The sequence below is a fragment of the Nicotiana tabacum genome, chromosome 23 (assembly GCF_000715075.1).
Source record: "Nicotiana tabacum cultivar K326 chromosome 23, ASM71507v2, whole genome shotgun sequence".
Lineage (NCBI taxonomy): Eukaryota > Viridiplantae > Streptophyta > Magnoliopsida > Solanales > Solanaceae > Nicotiana > Nicotiana tabacum.
Genome location: NC_134102.1, coordinates 25,446,157 through 25,460,152, shown reverse-complemented (window position 1 = coordinate 25,460,152; position 13,996 = coordinate 25,446,157). Strand labels below are relative to the sequence as shown.

The following is a 13,996-nucleotide window of genomic DNA, read 5'->3' as shown; positions in this document are numbered from 1 at the left end:
GACACGACCTTTTTAAACAATTCTCCTAACTTATCACACCAAGAATCTTTAAAATAGACTAAGCACAAGAGTGTAACATCTTCACCTCAAGATTGGACTCATAAGTACCACAGATTACAACCCCCTCACTTACTCTAACATAGAGGTCAATGACATTACCATTCCTTCATGAATCAAGTGCCCTCACACAACAAAAGAGAGTAGTTCCACACACAATAAAATTTAAGAACAATTAGGAACTCAAGCTAGAAAGAATTCACTCACTCTTAGAAATAACATTCATATGCCACAAAAGATGCACCATAGGCTTGCCCGTAGTGTACTACTCTACTAATCGATCTCACTCAGTCTAGGATCAAGTAGGACTTTAATTGGTTGTACTGTAGGCTGTGGGACGGGTAGGATACATTTAGATATAAGAGTGACTACACCTCCTAAGCACTTTAATACATACACTTGGAGATTTAAAACCCCACACTTATGTCAAACTAATAACTCCACCTTCACATCAATGTATATTAACTCCATACTTCTTTAAAGACAATTACATCAAGAGTTACCACAATCAAGGAATATTTTTCATAACAATACAACTAATTTTTCTTTCTTTTTTTCAATTCAAGTGGCTCTTACTTTTTCAAACTAGTGTACCTTTCTCCTTATTTCATTAGTTCCACTCAAAAGCAAAACCAACCACCCCACAATTTAACTTTTACAAAGTTCATTACAATTCAAGTGTTCATGAGAGGTGAAAAGGTTCAAATAGATGGTTAATTCAATAAATGGGTAAGGCTTGTAATGTGATTTCCAAAGAAACAGGATTACAGGCTCAGTAATGTGGTTGCCAAAGAAACAAGATTACAGGCTCAAGGGGGTTAAGTGCGATACATAATAATAAGGCGGGTAAATTATATAATTGGTTCAACAAAGAAATGCCTATATCACTTCCAAGACTGAACAAAACTACTATTTCGCTTTGCAAACACACGGGGCAAGTTCTAGAAATCAAATGCAATACACAGAATAACACACAACCCTCACACACACACGGCACATAACTCACTCAAGATTGGACTCATCAAGACACTGTAGTCAAAGCAGTTAAGAAAAGTTAAGATCATACAATTTAAGGTACTTCAACAAGAATCAAAAACTGAGCATAAGCGTCACAGCCAAAGTACTCACTATTCTCAAGGCATAACAAAGTCAAGAGATATTTCTTCAATTCAAATCACAGCACAGTGGCTCCTACTCCAAACAAAAATAAAACTAACTACACCCGGTTCAAACAAAACCATTGGAAAAGAACCGCGACATAAATAAAAATCAAAGGGGAATTATTACACTACCTACAACGAAAATTTTTTTTTCTTTTTCCTTTCAACTTAAATCCCTCAAGAAAACTGTCAAATGAGATCTATTGTCGGGAAAAGTCCAATTTTTCTACTTGTTTTCCGATTTTTCTTTGGAGCTATACTACTACTAATTATCTAGAGAAATTCTCCCAACCCACACTTAAAAGAGTGCAGTGTCCCCAATGCACAAATAAAACAAAACAATAATGAGGGTGGACAAGAAACTCATTGAAAGGCCAAAGGCCGAAGCAATAGCGGCTCACGGGTATTCAGACTTCCCCCAAGTATGGTCCTTTGTGTGGGCACCCCACACTTAGTTCTCACCATCTATCTCGCTTTTGCACACTTTCTCTGGCTTTGCTCCCTATTCTCAAAATCCTACAAAATAAAACCACACTACAAAAATAATACAATAAGAAAAAAATCAAACCTAACAGAAAGCAGTAAAGCTGGGTTGCCTCCCAACAAGCGCCTGATTTAACGTCGCGGTACGACACAGAATCTCGTCTAATCATTGGCAAGTAACACCTTCAACTTCTGACGATCAAAGTCACCTCCATAATAGTGCTTTACTCTTTGTCCGTTCACTTGCAGCTCAATTGCACCATGTGGAGTGACTCTCACTACCTCAAACGGGTCTAACCATCTCGATTTGAGCTTCGCCGAAAAGAGTCTCAACCTCGAATTGAACAAAATAACCAATTGGACCGGTTCGAACTCGCAATGGTGGATATGCTTATCATGCCAGTGCTTGGTTTTTTCTTTATATAACTTGGCATTTATGCATGCAAGTGAAACTCATCAAACTCATTCAATTGCATCAACCATTTTCTACCCGCTAATTCTACATCAAAGTTCAGCTTCTTTATCGCCCAATAGGCCTTGTGCTCAAGTTCTACCGGTAAATGGCATGCCTTTCCATAAACCAGCTTGTATGGGGAGGTTTCGATTGGAGTTTTGTAGGCAGTCCGGTATGCCCATAGAGCATTATCAAGCTTTGCGGCCCAATCTTTCCTACTTGCACTAACCGTCTTCTCTAGAATCTGCTTTATCTCTCTATTTGACACTTCAACTTGTCCGCTCGTCTGAGGATGGCAAGCGGTCACAACCTTATGTTTGACCCCGTATTTTGCTAAGACATTGTCTAATAGCTTGTTACAGAAATGGGTGCCCCCATCACTTTCATCACTCTCGGGGTGCCAAACTTTGTAAAGATATGCTTTTTCACAAAGTTGATCACAACTTTGGCATCATTGGTAGGAAGAGAAATGGCCTCCACCCACTTCGACACATAGTCAACGGCCACCAAAATATACTTACACCCACTAGACAAGGAAACAGACCCATAAAATCAATTCTCCACACATCAAAAATTTCAACCTCCATAATACCTTGCAATGGCATCTCATGACTTTTCATAATTGTTCCTGTTCTCTGGCACCTATCACACCTCCTCAGGAACTCATGGGCATCTTTAAACAACCTAGGACAATAGAAACCCAATTGCAACACCTTTGCTGCCATTTTGTCACCCGCATGATGACCACCATAAGACAATGTATGACAGTCATGTAAGATAGCATTTATTTTAGATTCGGGCACACATCTTCTCATTAACTGATCGGTACAACATTTGAACAGAAGTGGCTCATCCCACACATATGATATCACATCTCGCAAGAACTTCTTTTTAGCATGAGGTTCAAGATCATGCGGCATTCCTCCACTTGCCAGATAGTTCACAAAATTTGCATACCGTAGCACCTCCCCAGCAGTAACGGCCAACAATTGCTCATCCAGGAAGGTTTCCTTGATGACATCTCCCTCAGCTACATGATTCCGAGTTTCTAATCTGGACAAATGATCAGCCACTTGATTCTCTATTCCTTTACGGTCTCAGATCTCCAAGTCAAGTTCCTGCAAGGGCAAAACCCAATGGATTAACCTTGGTTTAGCATCTTTCTTTTCAAACAAATACTTGATGGCTGCATGGTTTGTGTAGACGATGACTTTGGTGCCACCCAAATAGGCCCAAAATTTATCGAACGCCCACACTACAGCATGAAACTCCTTTTCTTTCATAGTATAATTTATTTGAGCAGGAGTGAGATTCTTGCTTGCGTAGTAAATGGAGTAAAATACTTTGCTCCTCCTCAGGCACAATACGGCCCCAACTGCACCATCACTAGCGTCACACATCAGCTCAAATAGCTCGTTCTAGTCAGGAGCCACTATGATTGGTGCACTCACTAACTTCTTTTCCAGCTCCTCGAATGCTTTCAGACAAGCATCGTCAAACTTGAATGACACATCCTTCTCTAGCAATTTACATAAAGGAGAGGAAATTTTTGAGAAATCCTTTATAAATCGGCGATAAAAACCTGCATGTCCCAGAAAACTCCTAACTCCTTTCACTGAGATCGGTGGTGGAAACTTATCAATTGCTTCCACCTTAGCCTTGTCAACTTCTAGTCCATCTTTGGACACCTTCTGCCCCAACACTATACCTTCACGTACCATAAAATGGCACTTTTCCCAATTCAATACCAGATTAATCTCCTCGCACCTAGAAAGCACTTTAGCAAGATTGGTCAAGCATTCATCAAAAGAAGGACCAAACACAGAAAAATCATCCATAAAGACCTCTACAAACCGTTCCACCATATCGATGAAAATAGCCATCATACACCTTTGAAAAGTCGCAGGTGCATTACGCAACCCAAATGGCATTCTCTTAAATGCATAAGTGCCACAAGGGCATGTAAAAGTGGTCTTTTCTTGATTTTTTGGGGCAATTACATTCTGATTATACCCCGAATAGTCGTCAAGGAAACAATAGTATTCTTGTACGGCTAACCTATCAAGCATTTGATCAATGAAGGGGAGAGGGAAGTGATCTTTTAGTGTAGCATTATTCAACTTCCTATAATCTATGCATATTCGCCAACCAGTCACAGTCCTAGTTGAGATTAATTCATTTTGTTCATTCACTACAACAGTCGTACACCCTTTTTAGGCACATATTGAATAGGTCTTACCCACTTACTGATGGAGATAGGAAATACTATACCTGCGTCGAGCCACTTAATCACTTCTTTTCTCACCACCTCTTTCATGATTGGATTTAGGCGGCGTTGATGTTCAACTCTAGGCTTCTGTCCCTCCTCCATGAGTATTTTGTGCATGCAGAATGTAGGGCTAATACTCTTTTATGTCAGACATTGTCCAACCAATGGCATGCTTGTGCTCCCTCAGCAACCTAAAGAGCTTTTCTTCCTGCAGTTTAGAAAAATGAGAAGAAACAATCACAGGTAAAGTGTTAGAACTTCCTAAATATGCATAATGAAGATGAGATGGTAAGGGTTTAAGTTCCAGTTTTGGAGCCTCCTCAACTGAGGGTTTAGGGGCGGGTCGATTAGCCTATCCAGAGGCTCAGATTGTGATTCTTCGCTTATGTATTCGCAAGATGCATCCAGAATTTGCAACATCTCCTCAACCTCTTCTTCAAGTTCCAAGTGATTGAACAACATCAATGCCTTTTCTAGTGCATCTTCTTTAAACGCACTTGGCTCTATGGCTGGTTCATTTATTTCCACCATAGATATCATGGCCAGGTCCTCATAATGACAGGGTAACTGAATGGCTCGATATACATTGAAGACTGCTTCTTCATTGTCCACCCTCAATTGGCTAGGGTAACTGAATCCCAAGTGTTGATTGAGTTTGCGGGCTCCTTTTGCAACCATTCCTAGCTTCCCCAACAATTAAAAGAGAAACGGTGTGAGCCTGACATAGTCCTTGGAAACGTTCGGATAATTGTAAGTGTCCGTAATTTCTAGGAAGTTCTGAATGTTCCTCTGTGGATCTTCATGAGATAGACCCACATACTACCTGTGGACTGAATCAATTGTACCATGTACTGTTTGAGTTCAAAGTGACCTGTAATATTAGGCTTCACAATAGCCTGAGTCATATTAGCAAGATTGGGCCATGCAGCTTCTATCACCGGATGCTTTTCATTACCTGCCACCTCTATTGGCTGTGGTTGAACTATGATGTCCAACTCTCTTTCTATTCCAGTTCTAGCTTCGACTTCCCTCATCACTCTGTGAAGTGTTTATTCTATTTTAAGATCAAGAAGAAGGAGACTGTTTGCACTTCTACTCCTCCGCATTTAAGAGAAGATCAAGTGTTATCACAAATAAGGCAAACTAAAAATTAAAACTTGAACAAATAACGAATAAAAGATTAACTTAAATAAACAATCAATAACTAAGTCCCCGACAACGGCGCCAAAAACTTGTTGGTTCCCCAAGTATACGTGGCCGTCAAGTAATAAAGTGACTCGAAAGTCAGATGTCGAACCCAGAAAGACTTAGAGTAATTGTTAACTAAGCAAACTAAAATCAATTTACTATCCAAGATAATCAAGAGTGTTGTTTTTCTATTAATATACTATTGCGGAATTAAAAAAGTACAACTAATTTATCAAGAATGCAAATGTGCATGATGAGATCTTAATTCCGAGGAGATGAAGATTCCAGGGTTGTGGTTGGTTTATTAATCCTATTAAGTTCAATAATCACACTCGTTAATCCAGATTATCTATGGTTTCTAATTAACCGGATCGTTTATATGAATAGCATGTTCCAAAAATACTACTCGCATGTCCACAATATATCAATCATATATTCCTATGGTATTGAGTTTATCATGAACTAATATAATACGGAATTCAATTAAGCAAGAATGTTAGGTATATTCCTATCCTAACCACAAAATCTTTTCCTGAGTTGCGGGTTCAGAAACAAGCTTTCTCTAATTCTACTCTAATCTAAATGCGACTTTCCCAAGCATAGCATAGATAGTAGGGTGAATTGGTAGCTACAACAATTTACAAGTTAAAACAAGAATTAAAAAAATAATCACAAGATGATAATCCAAATTAACGAAGATGTAATTAATAAACATTAATAATCATGTCAACCACAACCCTAGAAACTTGAGTGCTAAGCCACTCATGTTTGTAGTAACATTTTTCCAAGTACTTTGCATAAACAAATTACAAAGAAAAGATGAAGGAGTGAAGAATTCGATGATTCTCCCCTCCTAAGAATGTTCCCAATGTCTTCTCCCTTCCAAAATAGTCTCCTTCGGTCTAAGGTGTGTAAAAAGTCCTCTAAAACGTTTTTACATATATTTATACTAAGTAGGGTCGGGCCCAGACGAAACACCTTTTCCTGCACGAAATAGGATTCCGGTTCTGTAAAAATTGCACAGGCGCGCCGCATGGGGCGACGTGCCAGGCAGGGTATCTGTGGAGAACTTCAGAGAGCATGCAAATTGAGGGATTTACACAGCCACGGCGCGCTGTGGTTGTGTAATTTTCTTAGAGTACGGATGTTTCTTGACTTTTTGATTTCCAGACGTGGTTCTCGACCCTCGAACGCAATCCCGGCTTAATCCCTTGGGGTTTTACTCAGACTCCAAAGCTCCAAATAGCTCAAATTCGTTCCATAACATCTACATAGCTCAGAATCACTCCTTCAATGCATAAAACACGCAATTATTGCAAAACACTAGCGATTAAACCTCAAACTCAATTAAAGTATAGTAAATTAGAGTGCGATAAGTGACTAAAATACGAGATTCTAACCTATCATCATCAAGCCATTCACATAGTACATATTCTCAATTGAATTAGTGAGTGTCTTCCCAACTCTTCCTACTCCAAGAATGTATCCCTTTTTGCCATTGCCAAAGGACACACTCCCTCCTTGTAAGTCTTTGAGTGAAAGGAAATCATCGGTGCTTCCAGTCATAAGCTTAGAGCAGTCACTATCCATATACCATCTTTGGTTGCTTCCTTTCACTGCTCCCTACACAAGAAAATCAAGGGTTAGACTAGGAACCTTAACAAGTTTGGGTCCCTTGTAGTAAGGAAAAGGGTAAATAAAACTTCTTCTTGTCCAAGCAGGCATCACACATTTTTATTTGAGGGTTCAGGTTTTGTAACAGTAGTTACTTTTTCAACAAAAACTTTGGTTTACAAGTTTCTTTAAAGTGCCCAGTGTTACCACAGTAAGTGCAAAGCCAGTTACCAAGGACAGTAACGTACTTGCGATGTGGATTGTAGGGAGTCTTTTCCTTTTGGAACCCGATTCCCTGCATGTTCCCCTCATTGTTCTTATACATGGAAGTGATTGCATCAGAGGACCGGGTCCACTTAAGAGATTTTTCTAGGTCATTCTTAACTCTACCTAGATCTTCCTGAAGTTGTCTATTTCTTTCAAGTTCAACAAACATACTAGATTTCACCATTTTTAGCTCATTTTCAAGCTTAAGGTGTGCCTCACTTACAACTTCTTTTCCCTTACTAGTGTTCCCAGAACTATTTTCCTTTTTAGTTCCTCAGTGGTTTCTTTTAGATCCATAACTACCACCAATAAGTCATCTCTCTCATGCTCTACGTTTTTTATTTTCTCAGTTAAAGCATCCTTTTTCCTTTTTAAAATCCTCAATGGTTTCTTTTAAGTCAACCACTACGACTACGAGATCATCTCTCTCATGTTCAACCTCTCCTAGTTCTATAGTTAACACATTTTTGTCATTAGTGAGATTATGATAAGCATTAATTAGGACATTTGCCAAGGATATAAGCTTCTTTTGAGAATAAGACTTCAAATTTCTTTGAACATCTAGAAAGTTTACCTCAATGTCATTATCATCTTCATCCTCAGGAGATTTTGCCATCAAGGCAAAGATAGAGTCATATTCAGCTGCTTCGCTTTTAACAGCCATCATGGAGGTGTCACTTTGTTCATCATCTTCCCCTGATTCATTGGAGAAATCTCCCCATGCAGCAAGAGCTTGCTTCATAACATTGCCAGCAGCATCTTTTCTCTTAAATCTCCTATCAGGAACAGAGTTCTCTTGGCTGTTTTGTCTGTGTTATGCTTGTACTGGTCTTGATTGTGCAAAGGATAGTCTTTGATAAAATGTCCTGGCTTCCCACATTTATGACACAAGTCATTTCCTTTTGGTCTGCTGGAGCTTCCCCTTTTTTGTAATGCCTCCATTTTTGCAAACCATTTTCTCAAACCTTATTGTCAGATAGGCCATGTCAGCATCCTCACCACCTAAGTCATTGTTGTCATCCTTGAGGACCAGGTTCTCTTTTTTGGGTTCTCTTCTTTATTGGTCCTTCTTTTTATTCATTTCATAGGTCTTCAAACTTTCGATGAGTTCATCAATGGTCAGCTTTTATAGGTCTTCTTTTTATTCATGTCACTGTTGTCTCACTAGTGGTCTTCATGTGGGTGAAAGGTCCATCGCAGATAACATCCCAGAGCTCTGAATCTTTAGTTATGGTAAAATCATGCATCCTTGTATTCCACCATCCGTAGTATTGTCCATTGAGTCCTGGTGGTCTGTAGGTTGATTTACCTTCTTTAAAGTTTGGTGGAGCAGCCATGTGGATCCTTTCTAAGTGTTAGCCTGATAGAAAGAACCTGCTCTTATACCAATTGATAGAAACTTAGGTCCACCAAACTGTATAGAGAACCTGATTCTCTATCAGTTCCCACGGAATGCACACAATCAAAGATAAGTAAATGACACAACAAGTTTTACGTGGAAAACTCCCAGCTCACGGGATTAAAAACCACAACCTACACTAGTAGGATTTCAACTTCACTAACTGAGCAAACTTCAGACTACAAACTATTTTAACCTAGGAATTAACCTCTTAATCCCTCACCTACTTGTAATAACTATATTACAAGCCTCTTTTTAATAACTCTATTACAAAGCTCACAACACGACTAACTCTATCCAAGATACAAACACAAGGTTTATGATTTTGCAGATGGTTTCCTATACTATGTTTCTAGCTAAGCTAAGTAGGAATTACAAGTAGATCACTCTAACAAAGGTACAACAAAACTAAGGACATATGGTAACACAGTGGTGGAAATTGGTCCTTCGTTCTGTTGTTGCTTTATTCTTGACGTTTTGAAGTCACTCAATATCGGCAGCACAATTGAGAGAGAAACTTGATAATTTCGGATTGTTCGAGTGTGTCTTTTTCACTTGATTTATGTTGGTAATATACAAGTGAGGTCACTTGGATGATGCCATTAATTATCTGGTACAAGGCATGCTCCATAAAGTGACCGATGCACTGTTTGTACTGTTGGGTGTGTGCAGAGAAACAGTGCAGTGACTTTACAACTGTGGAGAGTTGACTTGTACTGTCACCAAGGGAACTGATGTCTATCTGCTCCCTCTGTAATTTCTTTGAATCAAGTTGTTGGAACTTGTGCCAGACTTGAGACTTGTTGTTCTTGAGCACTTTGAGGATGTGTAACAGGTTCTCAATCTGCTTCTTATCATCAAAATGAAAAAGGCATATAACTTATCAATTTCTAGCTTTTTGATTATGACAAACTTATAATTGAAGTTCTCCCTGAGAACCAGATCTCTATACAAAATTCCCTGCAAAAAGACTTTTATTTCCCCTGAGAACGTGTTTCCCCTCTCAAGCATCAAATTTCTTCCATTTTTTGGCATCATAAAATGACTATACACAAGTAAAGGCAAAAAGAAGTCTAGCAAAGTTAACTCATGCCACATGTGTGCACACAACATGGCAAAAAACAGAGCTCAAGAGTATAACATGCATAGTAAAAGATGAGATACTCATTAATTTAAGAAAAAAATGAAAAGATATAGTAGTACCATTGTTACACAAACATCCACAAAAAAACAACTTAAAGTACCAGCCATAGGGACACCAAACAAAAAAGGTTAGGACAGACATAATACAACAGGATACTAGGAAGGGAACTGTTTTAAGGGGCACTGGAAGAGGGAGGTAGGGATGAGGAGGAAAGGGTTTTGAGGAGAATGTCCATTTGAGCATTTGAAGACATTTGCTCGTTAATCAGCCGCTCTTTCAAGTCCTCGTCCTATTTCCTGAGATCTGCATTTTCTATGGTCAGGAAAGCAACATATGTGCCTTGTGCACTACTAGAACCAGGTGCTTCCTTGGCCTTACTAGGCTGCCCTTTAAGAATGGCATTACGTGCCTTCAACCTCCTTATCTCCTCATTTGCAGCATTCTAAGCATCAATCAATTGAGAAATAGTGGAATTGTTGCCCACACCCCTTTCTTGTCAATACACTCACATTCCTCCAAGTTTGTCTTTGAGAAGGTTTGCTTGTGAGTTCCCACTGTTGCTCTTCCCAAAGGGACTTTGAGGAAGTTAAACACCTTAGTGAGTAAGAACCCATAAGTCAAGCCATGATTGCCGTCCTTGAAGTCTGCCACTTTCATCATATGTTTAATTATAAGACCAGGAAGATTGATGATGGTGTAGGCATCCAGTACTTCCATGAGGAACAGGTTTGCTTTTGAAGTAATAGAACATCTCTTTGTGCATGGAAGAAAGACCTGTTGATACACTGGAAGGAGGGCCTTCTTGTGAACCCGTTCCCTCTGCTGCACAGCATCATCCTTCATAATGGATCTTCTGAAGGTATGCAAACAGGTCCCTCTAATGGATGAGAGCCCTTCAGTAGGCACTCCCAAAATGCTCCCTAGAACAACCCCGTCCATCACAAAATCTACGCCATTGACCTTCAAGCAAATGTTATCATCCTCCACTATAAACATATCTCCGCATAAGCTACGAACCTCTTCCTCATACGCCTTAAGACTCTCATTAGTGAACAAATGTGTCCACTTTTGAAACTCACAAATGTCAAAGAGTTGTCCCATCCCTGGCATATCAAGAATGTTAGTTTCAAAAGTTCTGCCCCATAGCACCCTCTACTTCCTAAGATTTGCTCTGCCTGCATCCTTTGTCACCAGCCTTCCTCTTCACAAACTTCCTCACATTTGTCTACTTCTTTTCAGACTTCTTATTGGATTGTTCACTACACTTCTCGCCCTCAACACTTTTCACTTCCTCTACAGCTTTCACTGATGAGCCTCTCCTAGGCTTTGGAATCATAGGTTTCTTAGAGGATTTACGAATTAACGAAGCAGGTTCCTCATTCACCCCTTCATCATCAACATGAACAACATTTGCTGGAGGCATATCCTCCTTATTTACTAGCTTTCCCCCTTTCACCAACCTCATTCTTTTCTTCTCTTCTTTGTTTTTCTTCAGAACAGTCTCAAAGGCTTCCTTCTTTTACAGCTTGGTAGTGGGTCTTTTATGAATGGGATCTTTGGGAACTGCCCTACCACTTCTAGTAGCAAAGAAGCTTGCTACAGTCACATTATCATAGTCTTTCTTACTATTGTCATCTTCCTCTTCAGAAAGGGGTCTCATCTCAGTAATAATAGAGTTTAGTGGCATTGCATCAAAGTGAGGAGAAGGAGAGAGATCAGTACTGACTTGGGGCTCTTTTGAGGATCATGGGGTTTTATCCCAAGTGGGAGCAGAGTGCTCTTCTTGGGCACAGGGATCGGGTCCCTATGTTGTTTCCCTCGTAGTACTGACTGGTGCCAAGTTTTCAAGAGGTACCAGTTCCCCACCTTCAACTCTAGGCCCTTCACATTCACCTTGAGACCCATTGGTCACATCACCACCCTCATACGCTCCAACCAAACCTCCCTTAGCAGCAATCAAAAGCATATCTCTATTGTTTCTCTCTCATTTACACCCAGAATAGAATCAGAAGATGCAAGAGGAACATTACCTGTCGGAGTAGCAATATTCAGATCAAAACTTGGAGCGGGCACTTCTGATATTTCACCACTGCCAACAACATCTTGTTTGGCTTCATAAATTTCCCCAACCTGCTGATTCGAGACTTCTTGCCCCTTTTCTCCGTCTACTGTTTTGTTGTCTGCCATTTTTTTCGGTGAGGCAGAAGTAGAGGTTGCATCAACAAATCTTTTGGGAATTTAGGTCTTACGACTTCTGCGAGAACCAGAACTCGATGGGGTTGGAAAAGAAGTAGTAGGTGGTTGTTTGTCTGGTATGGGATTTTAACTGGGTAATGGTTGGGACTCAGACTCTCGCTCTAGTGCTTCGTGAGACGAAGACATAGTAGGGACAACTCTAGAAGTGTTTGAAATTTCTGGATGTTGAGACATTGTGGAGGTTGGAATTAAAGACATAAGAAAGAGAAGGTTTGTTTTGAGAGAGAAAGGAAATGTTTGGCTTTGATGGGGATATATAGGAAAGAGACGTCTTTTGGGGTTATTTAGAGAGGGTGAGGGATCTGTTACAAACGTGTGTAAATTATTGCGTAGACGTGTCGGTTTATAATGGGTGTGACATTTAAGTTTTAAAGAGATGAGAGAGAGAGACGGAAACATTTAATGACGTGGCACTTTTATACTTGTTTACAATGTGCATGAGAGTAAAAAGGAACTATTAACCTGAGTCAAAGGACCCGGGTTCCCTGACTTAGTTTTGTAAATGTGAGCCTCATCCTTTTACCAAGATACAACATCATTAGCTGCTTGTTTGCTCTGTAGTTGCCATGCGTGTTAACCTGTAACGATATAGAGATCAGTAAGAAATTGCCAGAAGACACTTTTTAGAAGTTTTACCTGTTCATTCTTTCATAGCCAATCATTGAGGGACCTGGTGCTCAGTTTGATTTTATCAACCCAAATGCTAGTCGATATTTTTCAAAGTGCTCTTTGCTCAGTGCTTTGGTAAACATATATATGCTACTAGGTCCTCTATTTTGCAGAACTTCGTGCAGGTAAGACCTTTTTCAACATTATCTCTGAGAAAATGATGCCGCACATCAATGTGCTTTGTTCTCTTATGCTGAACCGGTTTCTTTGCCATGTTGAGAGCACTAGTTTTATCACACAGTAATGGCACACAATCAGAAAATACACCAAAATCCTCCAGTTGTTGCTTGATCCACAGCAGTTGAGCACATCAAGAGGCAGTTGCCACATACTCAGCTTCTGCAATTGAAAGCGCCACAGAGTTTTGTTTCTTTGTACCCCATGAAATCAAATATGACCCTAGAAAATGTGCCATGCCAGATGTGCTCTTTCTATCCAGCAAATACCCAGCATAATCAGCATCAGCATACCCAATTAAGTCAAAGTTATCTCCTGAAGGATAGTAGAGAACCGTGTCCTGTGTTCCTTTGACATACCTTAGAATACTCTTGGCAGCTTTCAAATGAGGTTCTTTTGGACTTGATTGGAATCTAGTACATAACCCCATACTGAATACAATATCAGGTCTGTTGGATGTGAGATACAAGAGTGAACCAATGATACCTCTGTACATGGTTTCATTCACATGAGTACCAGCCTCATCCATATCCAGATGAGTGGCAATGGCAATGGGAGTATCAATGGTTTTTGAACTTTCCATTTCAAATCTCTTCAGAAGTTCTTTAATGTACTTTTGCTGGCTTATCATCGTTACCATAGAGGTTTTCTTAACTTGTAAGCCTGAGAAAAAATTCAGTTCCCCCATCATGCTCATTTTAATCTCGCTTCACATAAGCTTGGCAAACTCCTCACAAAAGGAATCATTTGTTTCACCAAAGATGATGTCGTCAACATAAACTTGCACAATAAGTAAGTTCCTCCCCCGTTTCTTCAGAAATAGGGTGTTGTCGATTTTTCCTCTTGTAAAGCCATTTTC

General features: G+C 39.8%; 2 protein-coding genes across 2 annotated transcripts; both read right to left on the bottom strand.

Annotated features, from left to right (window-relative positions):
• Positions 1-2,134: 2,134 nt before the first annotated feature.
• On the bottom strand, positions 2,135-3,437 carry LOC142177077 (uncharacterized). Its single transcript, XM_075245537.1, has 3 exons — positions 3,301-3,437; positions 2,747-3,207; positions 2,135-2,574 (listed from the first exon to the last, which is right to left on the bottom strand). The coding sequence occupies exons 1-3, from the start codon at positions 3,435-3,437 to the stop codon at positions 2,135-2,137; spliced, it is 1,038 nt and encodes a 345-aa protein (XP_075101638.1).
• A 9,833-nt stretch (positions 3,438-13,270) lies between these two features.
• LOC142177076 (secreted RxLR effector protein 161-like) lies at positions 13,271-13,768 on the bottom strand. The gene has a single exon (XM_075245536.1). It carries the CDS (start codon positions 13,766-13,768, stop codon positions 13,271-13,273), a length of 498 nt encoding a protein of 165 aa, XP_075101637.1.
• Positions 13,769-13,996: the final 228 nt, after the last annotated feature.